General features: G+C 37.3%; 1 protein-coding gene across 2 annotated transcripts; it reads left to right on the top strand.

The window, feature by feature from the left end:
- Window positions 1–3,919: 3,919 nt before the first annotated feature.
- LOC131238715 (uncharacterized) lies at window positions 3,920–17,763 on the top strand. Of its 2 annotated transcripts, none has more exons than XM_058236325.1 (4): window positions 3,920–4,071; window positions 5,053–5,435; window positions 8,334–8,480; window positions 9,265–9,342. In XM_058236325.1, exons 1-3 carry the CDS (start codon window positions 3,948–3,950, stop codon window positions 8,376–8,378), a joined length of 552 nt encoding a protein of 183 aa, XP_058092308.1. In that variant the 5' UTR covers window positions 3,920–3,947; the 3' UTR covers window positions 8,379–8,480; window positions 9,265–9,342. The 2 variants fall into 2 exon arrangements, with proteins under 2 accessions (XP_058092308.1, XP_058092309.1); XM_058236326.1 differs by lacking the exon at window positions 3,920–4,071 and adding an exon at window positions 17,354–17,763 and having other exon boundaries at window positions 5,294–5,435.
- Window positions 17,764–19,377: the final 1,614 nt, after the last annotated feature.

The raw sequence follows: 19,377 nt of genomic DNA, 5'->3' as shown, positions 1-19,377 counted from the left end.
TAACTTATCTCTCTCAACTAATGGTATATGAGAGTAAGCATTGCAACTAAATACACGCAACTGTAAGTAATTAACATCATAACCACTCCACACTTCTTTAGGAATTTATAGTCTATCAACGTAAACAAGAACCAATTCACAGGTAATAGACTTTGTTCATAGTCTCAATACATAGTTCTTTTCCCAATGCAACATTCTTCAACATGCTTCAGGCTCTCTCCAAGAGGTTCTAATTCATCCGTTTTGTCACACCATTCTGCTTTGGTGTGTGCCTAATTGTATATTATGTCATATAATCACCTCATCCTTACAAAACTAATTAAATTCATTTGAAGTGAACTCACCTCCATTATATGTCCTTAATACTTTCAGTTTCTACCCTGCCTTCTTCTCAACAATTGCCTTCTACACCTTAAATGTGGCGAATATATCAGATTTATTTTTCAAGAAATAAACTTACACTTTCCTTGAGTAGTCATCTATGAATGAGATAAAAAATGATGACCCTATAGCAAAAATAACGAATAATGGGCCCCATACATCTGAATGCATATACTCTAATACCCCCATATATATATATATATATATATATATATATATATATATACACACACACACACACACACACACATACACACACACACATATATATATACACACACATATATATATATACATATACATATATATATATATATGATTTCTAATCTTAAAAGTTAGTCACGATTATTTACCATATAGGTAATACTCGCATATATTAAGATCAACGCTTTTAAAAGAAGGAATTAACCAACAATTAGGAAGTACTTCCATACCGTGGTTGCTCATTTGGTAAGGTGTGCATGCTACATTCGTGCCGATGTGGATTCTATTACAAACAATGCAGCTCCATCCGATACAGTATTTTCAATCAACTTATAAAGGTTATTGTTCTGTTGCACTTTCAATATAATAAGTGCCCCTTTAGAAACGTTAATGACTCGAAACTTGTGAACTTGCACCCAAATGCCTCTAATGCACAAAAAGAGATCAAATTCTTCCTGAAATTTGGAACGTGTCAGACATCTATCAAAATATGCTCCACCCCATCGAATATCTTGACACATACTAAACTGATTCCAATCACCTTACAGGTAATGTCATTGTCCATAAAGACTTATCCACCATCATACTCATTGTAGGTAGTGAAACAATCCCTATAAGAAGTCATGTGGTATGAGGCCCTCCAAATTCAAAATCCAATCATTATGAGATAACCAGGTTTGTATGTGGTCAAGACATCACCACCATTCACATTGCATTGTGTTGGCCTCCTTCGTTGCATTCTCATATTTTTCTCCCTTTTGTACCTTAGAATTTCGGCAATCCTTCTTCATGTACCCTATCATCCCATAATTCTAGCACTTCATCTTGCCCTTCCTTTAAATTTAGATCTATACTGAGAATTTTTCTTCTCCTGTTCCAAATTCCTTCCCTTTACTGCCTACACTTCCATAGAGGAACATTTGCTACTATCTTTCTTCCTCAACCGCATCTCATGAAGGGTTGAAATGATAGTATCCACATCTATGCTTTCCCTATTGTGGATCAAAGTGTTTACAAGATTCTTGTGGGATGATAGAAGAGAACTCAACAGAATTATGGTTGAATCTTCATTTTTGATCTTCACCTCTGCATTCGTCAGTTTATAGAGCAATTGATTAAATGTAAGATGCAGATGGTTACCCAGGAATTTTTTTCATGTATAAACTATCAAGTTTCGTTCATACTCCTAAGGCAATCTTTTGATCCAGGACATTATAAAGAACATTATCATACAAGCATAATCGAATCGAGGTCATGGCTCTCTCATCTAGATCATCTCACTCTTCATCACTTATGTATGTAGGACACTTTGCCTTACCAAGAAAAGTATGTTGCAATCCTTGTTGACCTATAAGGCCTTGGATCTTCACCTTTCATAATTCAAAGTTATTTCTTCTGGTGAACTTCTCAATTTCATACTTCACATTAGCTCCCTTAGAAGACATATTTTCGTATTCATAACGCATAACCCCAACATTCGCTCTAATACTACTTGCTGGGGATAACGCAAAAGCAACCCCGAATTCAAATTAAATAGAAGGAAATCGAACTTAATCCAAGTACATAGAGAACACATAAATTTACATGAAAAACTCTTATAGGAAAATACTACAACACAAAGCAACTAGCAATCCTCTATGAAAGCAATGTACAAGAGATGAAAGCAACTTAATGACGAGAACCCCCTTCGAATCTCTCCAAAATCCTAGCTTTTCCTCTCTAGAACCCTTAGGAATGTCTTAAAATACCATATATAATACCGCATCGCGCGCGCGCGCGTACACACACACACATATGGTGTTACAACCAGAATAAAAAAGAAAATTCACCCAATTATGCAGAATCGTGCGCGTTGTCGATCTAAGCATCGATCAATTGACATTGATTGAGCAATCTTCAATCAAACGAGCTCCCATGTTCGATCAATCGAATATGGGCAAAAATGTGTCCAGAGAGCAAACTGTGGAAAAATGGGTGTCCTCAAACAATTGAGTGGTTTGATCGATCCCACCCCCATTCCACGTATAGATAGAAGACATTTGACACCACTTAACACATTTCATAGGGGTGTATTGAGAACAAAGATTTATATACCCATTTACAACTCTTATTTTATTCAATGTGAGACAAAAGATTTCACCAAGATAGAATTAAAGCAAAGTTACTTTTACTTTTCCAAAAAACATTTTCTTTAAAATTTTGAAATACACCTAACAAGGGTTTCATACACTTGGTCCACTTGATCATCTCTCTTAATTATTTGTATTACAGATTTAGGTGGGTTCCAGTCCTGAAAGTGAACCAAAAATAACTTAACGTAGCAGTGGCAATGGTGGGATCTTGGGCCCTTAAACAAGGCCAGGGCCAAGCCCAAGCTTGAAATCTAAGTCTGTTGCCAGATGGATCTCATGTGAATGATGAATGGCTAAGATCGATCGGCTGAGCCGTTCTAATCATTAAGTTGGCCACAATTTAGAAATACCTGTCATTAGATCTCATTCAATGTAATCCATAATTTAAAGGCCCTCTTGGTTGGGGTTCATGTTTCAGTTATTTAAACCATTTATGTAGTGGGACTAATCATGGATGGAGGGGCAGTAACAAATAATTATTAGATTTGACTGTTTCAGACCGTTGATCATTCCAATTTTCTTGTTATAGGTCCAACTCCAGGCCGGTCCTCTAGGTTGAGGCCTTCGTAGCCTGATTCGGGCTAGGAACAGGGCTTAGTGAACTAGGGCTGGACCACGGCCCAGCCCTAGACAAGCCCATTGCCACCCCTAAAGTCAGTGGATAACTATAGACATGCGATAAAAGGCACGCCAAATGGACAGTAGGAGTTAAAGATGGAATGACTAACTCGTCAGATACCGACTTGAACGGGAATTAGTACTTTTGGTTTGTTTCTACTCTCAGTCATGTGGTTGTATAGTCATGTGGTTGTATGGTGCATGATCCTGGACCATCCATCTAAGAGAGAAACATGCACTGGACAATCCAATCATAGCCCTTATTTCAATCTTTCGAATAGAAAATTAGAAAACTGTGAATAGTTGGAGGCCCACCTGATTAGTGGCATGGATCTCATCACTTTGCCTTCCTCTTCATTCAACGAATGTCACATCCACTTTTTTTGGCCCCCCTCCTTTGAAACTCTCCTTCTTCTGGAAGGAAACGGAAACCTTTCCTTGCATGTGTAAAGAGAGAGATATATACCTTCCTTGGATGCGAGCAATTCCCAACAAAAGTGCAAAGAGAGACATCTATACATTCTCTCTCCTCAAGGAAGTTTTTGGATGCATTGATTAAAAAATAAAAAAGCAGTTGGGCTATTTGAACCATCAAATGGTGCCTGAAAATGAATGGTATTCCTCATAAATACACATATAAGTAGCCCATACACCCATTATTTCTCATTATTTCTTGAAGATTTTACACTGCCTGGCTCTTGCTCTTGCTTTTGCTTTTGGACACTTGTTTTCACAGGTGATGATTTCACGTAGAAAATCCTATAAAACATTTATCACTGATCAGGTGAATTTTACTTTACCTAACTAGCCTCTATCAGTTCCCTCCACTTTCTCTGAAAATGTCGCCTAAAATATCAAGGGGTATAGTACCTTACACTTGGAGAGAGTAAAAGCCTAGAGACACAGAAGGAAGGTGCATGACACGCAGAAAGAGAGAAATAGGCACAAAATCATTTCAAGAGGTGACCTATCTACATTCTTTCCTATGCCATATTCTTTTCCAATATACTTTGTTTTTTAACTAACATTTTAACGAGAATTATGCAACAAATGTATGAAGCGAATAACACACCATCATCACAATCAGGCCTTGTCAAATGGTTTCCTTATGCTATACATATAAAAGACGACAGGTAGGTGCGGACTGCACACACAAAAAATAATAAATAATAAAAATAATAAAATTTTGAAAAGATCAAATATATATTCTTCACGTAACAAAAGCTCATATCTTTGCTAGGTGGATATTACAAAATGTTTGTTGTGAAACGTGAACTATTCTTTGAAAAACCAAAAAAAATTAATAAAAAAAGCAACCAAATTTTTTTGGTTCCCAAAAAACCCTATTTTTATTTATTTTTTTTTTCCATGTTCTTTCAATATTCAAATTTCTCAATCTTAAGAAACTTACATTATAGAGTATATAGGTTTATCAATTAGCAAATTATTATCAGTTTCCAAACATAATTAATCGCACGTCTATAAGGACCTTATTAGTACCCATACACGACCAATTAAAGAGTTCATATAGATAAGATTTTACTTGCATTAAAATGACCCTTGGTGGTCATTTTCTATCAACCCATCCTGAAATCTCAATTTTTTGAAATGCGGCCAGGGCAACTTCCATGAACACGGCATACAAAGCCTAACATCCATCAATCAATGCCTTCTTCAGAGAGAAACCAACATCTTCATTTTTCGTCATTTTTTTCAGATATGGGTGGAGAAAATAGTAAGAAGACCAAAAATTCAGACCACTATGTCTCTCGCATGCTAGGTTGGATTAGCTCAAAGGTCAATGGTGTGACCAGGCACCATCTCGAGGGAGCGGCAGCTACCATTATCTTTGCATGCCTCTTTGTGTTTGTGTCAAAAAATAAATCCATGGAACATTGGCAGAGTAAGGGTCACAGCCATCGCACTCTACGTAGGTCCCAGTCACTCGGAGCGCTCCATGGTGGTAGAGTGGCCATTCAGAGGATCTTGGATGCGCAACATGCATCGGTCAATCCAAAGGTTCTTGATGAGGCTGAGGAAGAGTTGAATGCCCTACTGGACAAGGACCATTCAGACCAGATAAATTTCTCTGAATTGCAGGTTCGTCCAAACAGGTGCAGGGATTTTAACAGTAACATTTCTAACATGGGTACATTTTGAATAGTTACTAGGTAGGAAATAGGCCACTGATCTAGGCTTCCAATGGCCTGTTTTTTAATTGGCCATGAAAACAGGAACCGGCCCGGCCGGTTCAGTTGCTGGGGCTAATGTACTTCATCCCCAGGCCCTCCTATGAAACTCATAATGGGACCTGTTCCGGTTTGGGCCTTAACGGAAAATTTTCGAAAACTACGGCCAGGCGAGTTGAAGGCACAGGAAATTCCAGCTCCCTCGCTTCTCATTGGTCCATGTCATTCTGATGACTCATGTCACAAAATTTGCCAAATTTCTATCCGACTTATTACTACACAACGCACCTTTTAATGTTGGATACTTTTCTCGGTCCCACCATAACTTTTGTGTTAAATCCAATTTTTCATATAATTCTAAAGGATGGTACCAAACATAAAGGAGTGGGGATTGAACAAACTACCATTGAGATCTTTCTAGGGCCAATGGTGAGTCTTATTTTCCATCTAACTTGTTTATAAGCTCACACATACATGGATGAATGTAAAATAGAAATATCAACTTGATCATAGCCTGCTGTGGCCCTAAGAAGTTTTCAACGGTAACATTCTTATGGTGTTGTCTACTTTAGCTTTAGATCTGACTTTCTTTCGAGCTCATATTCTAGAATGATCTGAAAAAATGGATGGACAGTGTGGATCTAAGAAATACATCATTGTGTGCAAAAATTCCATTACTTAGCTGCCAGAATGTTCACATGTTGAACTTCTATGGACCCATCATGATATATGTATTAGATCTACACCGTTCATTCATTTTTCCTTGCCATTTTAGGGGACGAGACTAGAAAACAGGCAGACCCAAGGCTCATGTAGGTCATACTAAAGGAAATAGTGAGAATTGGATACTATTGGTGAAAATTACTTTGGGTAGAAGGCTTTGATCAAGCTAACATCCGTGTTTTCCCTTCATCCAGGTCTATGTGAGCTTACAAAGAGGTCAAATGGCAAATAAAACCTCACAGTGGACCATAGGAAGGTTTCAACAGTGGTCATTCAATCCCCACTACTTTCTGTGGTGTGGTCCACTTGAGCTTTAGTTGTGCCTAATGTTTTGGTCTTATGCTAAAAGGATCTATAAAAATTGATGGACAGTGTGGATCTAACACATAAATCATGATAGAACCTAAAAAAATTGACACTGTAAAAGTTAGGTGATGTACTAAGCAAGCTGCTACGGAGAGAGAAAAACGGCGTGTTTGGTGTGGGAGGGTATTAGTTGAGACCCCGGCCTCACCGTACCCATGGTGTGGCCCTTGCCATCGGGTTACCGTGGGCCAACCTTCATGTATGTATTATGTATCCAAGCCGTTCATTCATTTTTCCAGACCATTTAGGCCATTATCTGATAAATGAAGTAGATCCAATCATCAGGTGGACTATATCATAAGAAACCGCGGTGATTGATCATCCTAATTAACATTAAAAAAAAAAAAAAAATTCTTAAGGCACACCTTAATGTTTCCATAGCGTTTATTTACCATCCAATCTGTTCACAAGGTCACATGAGCCTGGATGAAGGGAAAAACAAACATTAGCTTGATCCAAAACTTTTGTAGTCCATTAATGGTCAATCACCAATATTTCTTATGGTATGGTCTACCTAATAATTGGATCTATTTAATTTTTAGAATAATACCTTAAAATGATCTGGAAAAACGGATGGGTGGTGTGGATATATAAAAAATACATTAAGGTGGGCCCCATGATAACCCCACGGTAAGTGCCGCAACCTGTCACGAGACCTAAGCAATGAGAAGCGACAGCACTAAATTTCACCGAAAAAATGCTGAATAATACTAGCCATGATGGTTCTACAATCCTAGAAGTGGTCATAAGTGGGGTCCACCAGTCTTCAAAGTGGAAACATTGGGTGGTTGGACTCACGTCTGACCTAGACGGACGCGAATTGCGTACTGAGTTACTCAGTAAGCTTTTATCGCACTGAGCAAACTCAGTTGGGCTTACCATGAATGTGTGTGGGTTATCCACGCCGTCCATCCATTTTTCCAGCTCATTTTAATGGTTGAATCGAAATTTGAAGCATGTACAAACCTCAAGTGGACCACACCACAGGAAACAGTGGTAATAATGACTTCCACCGTTGAAACCTTGGTAGGGCCCACAGTGATGTTTATTTGTCATCCAACCCCGTTCATAAGATCACAACAACATAGATGAAGGAAAAACACGAATAACAGATTGATCCAGAACTTCTGTGGCCCCCAAGGAATTTTAGATGGTATAATTTCAATTCACACCGTTTCTTGTGCTGAGGTTCACTTGAGATTTGGATATACTTAGTTTTTAGGCTAAAGCCCTCAAATTATTTGTTAAAATGGATTGACGGAGGGGATAAAATATGTAAATCACTGTGGACTCCACATTATTTACTCAGTACGCTCAGCAAGCTGAGTTACTCAGTACACAATTCGCGTCCTACGTCGAAATCGGATTGCGTACCGTGTTTACTCAGTATGATAAAAGCATACTGAGTAATTCAGTACGCAATCTGATTTCGACCTAGACTCTGAAAGTTTAGTTCATGGTTTTAATACTTGGTCAAGATCGGTGGGACTCATCCGACTCGACTCAGACTAGCTAGGTTGGACTCAATTTGGTTCAATACAACGAGTAACCGTAACGAGACACCCTAGACCCGACCAAGCCAGGCCCATTCTCCCCCATATCTGGCGAGTCTCGATTTGACTCGTGACAGTCGTCCTGGTCCCCGAGTCTTTCAACTATAGTTTATTGTAAGGATAATTCCCTTTGGCATTGTGTTTTGCGCTGCTGGTATGTTTGGCAGAGCGTTGTGGCGAAGCTCGAAATGAGTGGAAAAGAAGTTCAATGAGTGAAAAAGCTAAGCAAGGCACAAAAGAACGCTGAAGACAATGGTCATTACCATGATGCATATGAGCTAGAAATGTTGGTTGTGGAGATGCTCATCTACATGGTCTTTTCATTTACCCTCCCTTTCATCCATCCCTACTCATGTTTTTATTGCATATGGATTGATAACTTGGCTGAGTCAGAATTTGACCCATCCGAGTCGACTCAAACTTAGTCAAGACTGACATGGCTCAGCACCACCAGGTGGTATTGGAAATAAGGGTGACTAGGCCTAACTAGGCCTGAGTCATGGCTTTGACTCAGGATTGAACAAGTCGGTCCGAGTTGCCAAGTAAAAATCCCATGGTTTATCGTGCATTTTTGTTGTTGTTGTTGTTGTTGTTGTGATTGTTGTTGTTTCTTGCGCATATAAGCTACAAAGATTGAATAGCCCCATCTTAATTATTGCAGTGTATATGTCATGTGGAATGCACATGGAGATTATGGAGATATGAGAATCATCTGCAAGATATGAGAGAAAAAAGAAGAGAAATATTTTTAGGGTTTGCAATCATGTATCTGACATTGGTATTTTTAGGTTGATGTGGTATCTCTAGTATAGGTCATGTTTCAATTATCTAAATTGTTTATGATGGTCCCATTGTGGATAGAAATGGCCCAAAACAACTATTAATTGGAAATATTTCAACCCTTTGATCAGGCTAACTCATTAACTTGAGCCGCACATTCGGAAACACTAAATGGTCTGGGAAAAATTGGCTCCGGCCACGTTCATAACACATTATGTTTGTCATTTGTAAATTTTTGGCGACTGCTAATCTTTTGTACAATGTATTAATTAGCTAAAAAATTGTGAAACAAGATTGCTGACATGGATAGCATTGCAGGGAGAGTATGAAGAAGCTCTAAAACGTAAATGTCTACGAGACCAAGAGATATGGGACGCCCGGCAGCCTCTTTATAAGGTTAAGTCTCTTTTTTCTTCTTATGTACTCTAACTATACAAGTGAAAATGCAATCTCTGTTGATTGTTGCCATAGAATTCTCAGTTCAATTGAGTCTCTGCTATAATTTGTGATTTTAGTGTATTCTTAAGGGTTTTGAAGGCATGTAATCATTGGTAATTGGTGCCTTTGAGAGTGTATTTGACATAAATTGAAATCCAATTCACATCAAAATATACCTAAAGTTTATTTTTCAAAATCACTAATATAATTCCATTTAACATGAATTCTTACTATTACCAATTTGTAAGTCACATTCCTCTTTCTTACTCTCTCTGTAACAATGCACTCCAAATATACGTTGTTAAATACATTCTCGTAGATTCTAATGGATTCCTATTACAAGTTATCAAACACAATTGGTATTCTAATTTTGTATGGATTTCATGATAATTGTCAATGCATATTAAATATGTACTCCCGAATGACCTTTTAGGGCAAAAATTCATTTTGTCTTGTATGGCCAAATCTCATACAAAGATGTAATGAGTGCCATGCTCATATGATCAATTATCAGGTCATGTGAGTTGCACATTCTTAGCCATTTAAATTCTGTGGCATGCTGTTATTTAATCTGGATGTGTGGCAACATATGTGACAAACGGCCAAAATTCAATTAAACATGTGTGACTAGGAATAGCGTTGGATGTGCTAGAGTTGTCATCAACTCGAATCAATTGAATACCTTATGACCCCAAACATCAAAATAGTTAGATTAGGATCAGACCTGTGAAGGTTGATCTAACTTTTCAGCCACCAATTATTACAGCAATTAGGTGATTTAAGGATGGGAGGGTTAGTCCTTCAAAATAGGATCTTTTTGTCATGAGCTAAAGTTTTTTGTTCAATGGTGATAGCGAATCAGGTTTCTTAGTGAATTAATATTGGACAGACAAATTTAAAAATAAAACTAATCGCTGATTTTCTTGGTCTTAGTGTAAGAATAGTACGATCAATAATGAAAAAATAAACTAAGCAGAGAAGAAAATAAATAGCTACAGCTGCTTAAGCTAGCAAAACGGTCATGAAAAAGAAAACAGATAATCATAAGACAGTTGTAATGTGAAGTTGGTAACATGTGACTAATAATTTACCAAGGACCAAATGATTAAGGAACCGACAACGATAGTCATAGATATTTAACATACTCCTAGGGTGTACCACAACGATGGCATTGAACAATAATAAATATAAACTGAGTGGCCTAAACTTCTTGTTGCAGCCTAGTTGGATAGAAGTGAAATGTCTAAGCTAAGAAGTTAAAAACTAAAGATAGGTGATTATTGCGCTATAGATATATTAATTGTGTGTGGTAAGGGTCTGGAACTCTTTGTTGAGTGTTGTTTTTATAGGCTTAGAGATGTAGTAGTTACATTGTAGTTTCTTGTGTCTTTGATCATGCAGTAACCATGTTCTGGTAGGATCTAGAATTATTTAACAAATGGTGCCATCGTGTATGATTTCCTTCTAATTCCAAATGGACTTTCCGTTGTTCACTCCCCTTTCTTTACTCTCCAAAAAGATATCAATCATCCGTGAAAATTTTCCTTTTGTGTGGATCTATTTTTAATTCTACAATGATCGTGTTGTGCATGAACTGGATTGCGAAGAATTCACCATATACATGTCTTTGAAAACTTCCTATGTAGGCAAAAGGCCACATGCGTCATGCGCACATCAATCATATGTCTTTTGAATGATATTCGCCTTTTATATCATAGACTTACGTATGGCTCTGAGGAGCTTGTTTTTTACAAGTTACATGTCGTTAATCGCTGAGTCCTTGCGGCTCCTCTTTAACAAGAGTAAGATTACCTTTCATCATCCTTATATGAGTGTCAACACTTGGCAGCTTCTCATTGGGTAACGTGGATTGTGATAAGCCATGTGTAAATATGGCCTATCCAGTACACCAACCCTGCATCTTTTAAAGGGGTAGTATACCATTTGTGTAAAAAGGTAACTATGTAATTTGATTTCATTCTTAAGGTTTTAAAAATAAAAAATGTGCATATAAATTTCTTCACATAAACATCTTATGTATCCATCTCCAATGTCATTAAGAGGTAAGTTTAGTCCTTTGTTCATTGAGAAACAATACTCCAAACCAAACAACAAAATTATTGTCGAATATTGTAGTTTTCCATTCCATTTGCTTGGGTTTCCGAATGCATAGCATAAATACATTCCTAGCATGGTTAGACCAAAAGAAGGCTAAATGGAAGCAAAAGTATTCCATCAAATCTAGGCCCAGTTCTACATAGGGCAAGATGTAAATGGGCCTCATGCATGTATGGTTCAAAAAAATTTATTCCAGGTATGGAGAAATTGTCGTTTGAAGTGTGAATCATAAATTGGCCATAACTTTTAATCCAAGTATCGTTATGGGATGCACGACCTATTGATCTCCATGTAGCAAACCATCTAGGGTCAACTAACCTATATAGCTAGTTGCTTCCATCCATTTCGCAAGTAAATGTACGCTTTCAATTCAAATTTAGAATTTTAATAAAAATTTACTATTCTTAGTTCTAATATTTGTCGTATTTGCTTATTTTTAGAGATTTAGATTTTCATATTTTTTAAATATTGATTGTAATCATATTAGGAATTTTCAGTAAGTTTAAATCAAGACTTTATATTACAAAACTTACTTTTTATGCCAGTTAAATTACAACTTCTATTAAGGTGAGAATTTTTTTATTTTACATAATTTTGAATTAGGGTTTTATTTGTCTTTATTAGTGATATAATCAAGAAATTATATACATTAGATAATTATTCAATAAAAATATTAAAGTTTTCTCTTATTATTTCTTATTGATTCAAGAAATACCTTATGGATTTAAGATTTTGACTACTTGAGAAAGAATGTGATATTTCTCATTATCTCTTCGCACTCTTCCTTGCGTTAGTACCAAAGTGAGGCTTTTCCTTGATTCAATGGTATCTAATAATGGTGCGGGCAATAATCTCATAAATGGAGCTCCAAAAAATAACTTTATGATATCAATGGGGTTTAAAGCTTTATGGTGGAAGAATCTACAAGTCATGTAAGGATTGCAGGCAACGATCGACCATTTTAAAGGCTTCCGATAGATCTATGTTCATAATAATTAGTGACATGAGATTGGCGATAGAGCTCATGGTTGTCATGTTCATGGTGCCATGTAGGTGATGAATCGTAGGCTACCACCCAATAATGGTGAATCACAAGCCACCACTCTAATCGTGAGAAAGCTAACATACATGCTAAAGGAGGAGATAGACCTACAGCGGCATAACATCTTTCAAATAAGGTGCACTGTGAACCAATAGGTTTGTGATCTAATCATAAATCGCAGGAGTAGCGAAAACATAGTGTTGAAGATAAAAAGGCACCCCTCTCCATATACAATTGAATGGATCATGCAGGTCAGCGAAACAAAAATAACTGAATAATGTCATATTCCCTCCTTCATTGATAAATATTATAAGGATGAAGTAATGTATGATGTAGTTGATATGGAGGCTTATCACATGCTACTTGGTCGACCATAGTAGTATAATGTTAATGCTACACATAGAGGCCATGATAATATATTTATCTTCATTAAAGATGGTAAAAAAAATTATCCTCATGCCTATGAGAATGAAAAATCAACCCACGACTTCTAAAGTTGAGGAGTAGTTTCTCATAACCATAATAGATTTTGTCAAAGAATCTGAGGAGAAGATCAATGTAGTAATTATATAGGGGAAGGAAGTAGAACTCACAACCATTTCAGAGAAGATAAAACAAATGTTACAAGAGTTCAAGAGGATTACGCCCAATAAACTTCCCAACAAGATGCTCCCCATGTGGGGTATTGCTCATGCTTGGGTGGAGTTCGCCTTCAACACATGTAGAATCAATCTACCAGCAAGTCCTCGTTTAAGGTTGTGTATGGTCCTGTTTTCAAACAACATTTGACTTGATCTCTTTCTTTAAGTTAATGGTGTTGATCAATGTGCTTCAATCTGGAAGAAATTAAGAGTCTTTAATTGATCAACAGCATGGTTGATCAATCGAGAAAATTTTGAATAAATCACTTTAGTCTTTGGATAGTTTTGGACATGTTCGATCGATAGAACATCGGGCTCAATTGATTAAGATAATTCAGAAAAACCAAGTTAGGCCTCTTGACACTTTTGTGTATGTTCGATTGATCGAACACATAGCGTTGATCGATCAAAGGTCATCAATTGAACTCGATCGATTGAGATAATTCGAAAAAACCATTTTAGGTCTCTAGACACTTTGTGCATGTTTGATTAATCAAACATGTGGCATCGATTTTAGTTGGTTAGACTGTTTTGGGCTGCTTGGTTAAATTGTTTAAGGTTGTCTATCCCGCCCTCAGTAGGAACAGTGACAGGGCTCTCGACTAGATGCTAATAAGGGTGGCTCCGTCTAGCCTTGACTGTTATTTTTTATGGCAATGTTTGTGGGGTAACTGTTGGATGTGGCAAGTTGTTAGATGTAGTCCCTGCACTGCTGTTTTGATGCAATTGTCCCGTCGAATAGTTGTAACTTCGAAGAATATTATGCCAAGTGTTTTGAATAGGATGAGAATTGACTAATGACAAGGAGTGGCCCAAGTCATTAGTGAGGTTGCAGATGACAATCCAGTCAAGTGGAAGAACAAGGGCGGCTGCCTTGTTAATAGGCGTGGCCAGTTAGAGCCCTTTAGGGAGGAGTTGGCTCTTTCTAGTCCCTTTTATGTTTTTGCTTATCTTAGCATATGATAGGTGAGGCCCGATTTTATGGAGCCCACCTGAAATCCTCGCTTTGTACACCCTTTGTTCATAAATACAAAGATATATCGTTTCCAAAAAAAAAGCATGTGGCATCTATTGATCAAAGGCCATTGATTGGACTCAATCGATTAAAGGTACAATTGACAGCATGCATAACTTCAGTGTAAGTGCATGGTTTTGTTTCTAATTCCATATTTGGATTATATAAACATTGTTATATGCAGGATTAGGGTATTTTAATGTTGTGCTAGAGAGAACAAGGGTTTTAAGAAGAAAATTTCATCTTGAGAGACAAGGGTTTTGAATTGGTTTGAGTTGTCCATCTCTTATAATTCTTCTTTCATAGTGGATCATTTGTCGCTCGGTGTTATGGTTTTTTTCCCTACAAGGATTTTTTCACGTAAATCATTATGTTTTTTTGTAATTGCTTGTTATTTTCGTTTCTTTATTACTTGTTTGAATCTTTCTAATTAAGGTTGCTTCCACACCTAACGTATGACTATTGTGCACAACAACCGGGTATAAATATTGCAATAGAAAATATGTTAGACCGAATTGTGATAGTTTATGCTGAGGTCCAAAAGAAGTTACATGAGTCCAATGCTAAACATAAGGAAGAGATTGATAAACATTGGTGCCAGAAGGTATTTGAAGTACACGATAACATGCTAGTTCACCTACATAAGGAGAGATTATTTTCAACTATGACATATAATAAGCTAAAGAATAAGAAGATCTATCCTATTATAATCATTAGAAAAACAATAATGTCTACATTATTAATCTTCTTGAGGGTATGGAGATCTCACGAACTTTCGATGTGGCAGACTTATATCAATATCATGAGCCAAATTTGTTAAGTAACTCAAAGACTAGTTCTTTACGAGTGGAGGGAACTGACGTAAGACATGGCATAGATACATTGTTAGCCTTTTTGGACCAAAAGAAAGCCAAATAAAAGTGAAATTAGTTCCCCTAAAAAGGGCATGATATATTTGGGACCCTGCAACAAAAAATTTATTCTAGATAAAAAGAAATTAGCCGTTCGAAATGTGAATCATAAATACACCGTAACTTTCTTTCGTTAGGTGATTCACATCCTGTTGATCTTTACGTGAGTTTTCTCGAGGTTTTGACTCCTTTAAAAGATGTGATCTTTTGGATATCCTCATCTTTTGTTGTTCTTCCTGCATCATTTCCACAAGTGTTTTTCATGTCCAAAGTTTTGCACAGGCCTCTTAAGATTTGACACCCTTCTTTTTGACACTTCGTATGTGCTCAAGCAATTGGTTGAAATCCTCGTCATAGGCCTGTCATTGATGATGTTACCTACGGAGACTGTTAATCATATGGATTCCATCCCCACCAATATCTCTCCAAGTGGATGATTCTAAGCAATAGTTCACATTCAACTGGTCCTCCATTTTGATGTTAGGATTGTCAAAGTTGGGTATTTTTGGCTATAGCCAATCTATGGGACGCGGATTGCACAGGCTAGGGCTTTGAGGACCGCCATGATGCATGGGTCTTATCCACACCTTTGATCCATTTTGCCATATTATTTTAGGCCATAGGCTCAAAAATAAGACAATTCCAAGGCTTAAGTAGACCACACCACAGGAAGTAGTAGTGATAATATGTCCACCATTGAAACCATCTTAGGGTCCACCATGATGTTTATTTTCCATCCAACCAATTCATAACGTTACATATCCTTGGATGAAGGGAAAACACAAATATATGCTCGATCTAAAACTTTTGTGGCCCTGAGAAGTTTTCAATGATAGGCATCCAATCCCCACTGTGCGGTCCACTTGAACCTTGGGTATGCCTTATTTTTGGGCTTATAATCTAAAATGATATGTAAAATGGATTTACATATGGATAAAACCCATACATCACGGTAGCCCCTAGGAAACCCAGCCGGTGCTGAGTTCAGGTCAGCGGGGTTAGTACCCAATCTATGTCCGAATCTATGGTGAGCATTCTGGAACATGTCATCATATCGATAGGCCTATAATGACAAGGTTTCTCGAAGGAGCATATTACCAAACGATAATATGCATTCAGGTCCATGGTGGCAACTAATCCCCCCTCCCCTATATGTCAATCCAGACTCTATAAACCCTGGCCGGCCGCCATCTTACCGCTATCAAATTTCAAAAATATCACTGATGGCCCAACCATCCATTTCGTGGGCACCAAACAAATATTTTAAACGAAAATGGATTGATGTCCCAACCAAACAAGCAAAATCAGATGATTAAGATCATCTAAACTGTTAGATTCTTGCCTTATGCAGTTATAGTAGGTCCATGATTTAAACAATCTAGATCTATGAACATCATGCCATGTGTAGGGTGGATTAGTGATGTAAAATAGGTTGCAAATATATTTTTAGCATAACTAGACTAAAAAAAAAAGTCCAAACGAAAGTAAAAATAGTCTATTATAATTGGGGTTAATCCTGCGTGGGGCATTACATAACTACCTAGGCGTTCAAAAGGATTCTTTTTTAACATGAATAAATTATTATTTAAAGTGTTAATCATATAACAAGTATAACTTTTGATCTAGGCATCGTCATAAAATGGATGACTTATCGATCTTTATATAATGGTGTATTGACCTGTGATGCCAATCGAAGACATCTGTTTTGTGAGAAAATACACATCTTTAGTGTCAAAATTAATATTCTAGAAAAAATTTATTACTTCTGATAATTTTCATCTCCATCATATTTCTCTACTCTCATGATGTTATAATTTTTCATCTCATTCAGAAGTTGCTTGTAATAATACTGATATTGGTCAGAGAAGGGTTGATTGTCGTTTCTATTTTAAGAAAATTTAGCCTTTGGGAGAGATTAGGCTATTTTAGATAATTTCCACTTGAATTAGAGTTTTAGGTTGTCCATATAAATAATGTAATCAAGTAATCCTAATTAAATTATTATACAAAAAAATTATATATATTCAAATTTTCTCTTATTCGAGGTCTAATTAATTATAGATTCAAGGTCTTGATTATTCGAGGAAGATAGTGATCTTATTCATTGTTATTTCACACACTTACTGCATCAATTAGTACACCATTTGGTTAGTAGTGGCGAACGCACCAGAGTGCTTTTATATTGTTCTTGATGAGATGGAAACAATTTCACTTTCATTTCCTTGAAATTTCATACACACAGACTGTTATTCAAGTACTATTGGGACACGATAAGGATGCTGAAGAATATTGGAATGAGTTTCAGAAGATTCGAAATCGTTTTCAATTGCCGGATTGTTTCCACGATGTATTGGACCATTCAGTTGCAAGAGATTTTGACGAGTTCAAAGAGACCGTCAATTTTCTTAAGAAAGAAATTGAAGATGCTCGTAAGAAGCCCAAATAATGTTTGGGAAGAGGAGCCATGCATGGTTATGAAGAACCAAAAAAAAAAAAAAAAAAACATTGTACCATTTCAATTCCAAATCCTGTAAACATGGTCTTTACAAGTTCTGAGTCGAGTCATGACTCAGCTGAGTCAGGTTTGTACCCAAAGCAATCGTGAGGGTGGGTGTAAATTCACAGGAATTCTTTTCAAAAATTGGATGTGCATATTGAGCATTATAAGATGACTGGCGGTCTCCAATGAGGCTTTCGATGAGTGGACTTGCGAGCTTGGCTTTCTTTGAGCTGAGGTTGGGCTGAAACACTCAGGCTTGTGATTGCTTTTCTGAACCGGAGTGCCAGCCCGGGTTGGAAATGGGCCTATTGGATAACCAAAATTAAGAGATTTGGTATCTATGGCCAGCTGACATTCGCTCATATCTTTAGATAAGATAATGGGCCTGCAGATGGTATGGCCCGGGCAGCGGCACTCAAGCTTCTTATTTGGTCCATCAAATCTCTCTTCTTTCGCGCCATGTTGGAGGCAGCCTTTTCCTAGATAAAGTGGGCCTAAGGGCAATCAGGCTCAGCTTCGACAGAGATTATCTGTGATCTGGGAAGGGGCTCAAGGAGGTAGGCCTCGGTTTCTTTCCCTTCTCAAATTGGTTTCATTTTCGTATTCTTGCTTCCCTTCGTCTGCTTCATTATGATAGGCTTCACTCAGGTCGTTTTCCAAAAAGAAAAGAATAAAACACTCAGGCTCAAGGTCAGGAACTAGAGCTATTTTAAGCCGTTCATTAATTGGGCTGGGCCAGGCGTGCATAAGAGCACATCAGACCAGGTTGGCCCATATAAGGTTTCAAGGGCATTTTTCAAAATATCATGAATGATTGGGCATACATAAAGAACAGCCCAAATCTGGCATAAAAGAGAGTGGCTGGGCTCGGGCATGGCCCAGGCCATTCATAATTATCACAGGCTGGGTTACGAGCTTTTTTTTTTTTTTTTTTTTTGTGGGGACCACAGTCTAAATCCCGTGGCCAGAGTAAAATGGATAAAGATCGTCCGGTCATTTATACTTCTATGTGTACCCTTTCCAAAATGAGGGCTATGATTTTGATGGTCTGGATTTTCTTACATGTATATATACCATGCGTATAGGAAATGGTGGTGAATGGGTAGTTACTCATGCCACAGTTGTAGACTCACAAGAGTCGCAAGACGAGCTCCTGGGTTGGAGTGATCTTACTTATCATTTGCGTTATCCATCATTTGTGAAGACACATGGCATGCACATAATTCAATCCAAGCCATTCAAACCATTAGTCCACTGTGGGTTGGCATTTTGGAACGGTAGAACAGCATTTGCATGGTCGTCCCTGATTAGTTAAGGCTTAGATGATGATGATGAACTAGGAATCTCACTTGCGCTTATGCAAACTGACCACTGTATAATCTCTCCATCATAGAATTGTTTTCATTGATTTCTTTCTTGGTATACACATTGTATTCTTTTATTTAAACCATATTTCAAATTTACCAATGTAACTGAAATTATAGGAGAATTCGTCAAATTTTCTTAAATTACCAAGAGTTATAACAATAGAATTGCATCTAATTGCCTCTTCTATGGTATGAATATTGTGAGGGTGTTTCCAATGGGCCATGTCCACATTCTGATGGAGGATGTGGCGTAGATACATTAATAGCATGGCTATGCTAAAAGAAGGCTAAATGGAAGCAGAAGTAATCCATTTCAGGGTTATGTTTCGGTTATTTAAACCATTTATATAGTGGGAGTGGGACTAGTTATGAATGCAGAGAAACTCATAAAAAAATTCT

The sequence above is a fragment of the Magnolia sinica genome, chromosome 3 (assembly GCF_029962835.1).
Source record: "Magnolia sinica isolate HGM2019 chromosome 3, MsV1, whole genome shotgun sequence".
NCBI lineage: Eukaryota > Viridiplantae > Streptophyta > Magnoliopsida > Magnoliales > Magnoliaceae > Magnolia > Magnolia sinica.
The sequence above is the reverse complement of the archived record's forward strand: the minus strand, read 5'-3'. Positions and strand labels throughout refer to the sequence as shown.

Bases quoted from the DNA above. Each gene is read 5' to 3' on its own strand.
- LOC131238715 (XM_058236325.1), top strand. From the start codon at position 3,948: ATGGTATTCCTCATAAATACACATATAAGTAGCCCATACACCCATTAT. The intron at 4,072-5,052 runs GTGATGATTTCA...CATTTTTTTCAG, and splicing joins TTGGACACTTGTTTTCACAG to ATATGGGTGGAGAAAATAGT. The intron at 5,436-8,333 runs GTTCGTCCAAAC...TATGTTTGGCAG, and splicing joins TAAATTTCTCTGAATTGCAG to AGCGTTGTGGCGAAGCTCGA.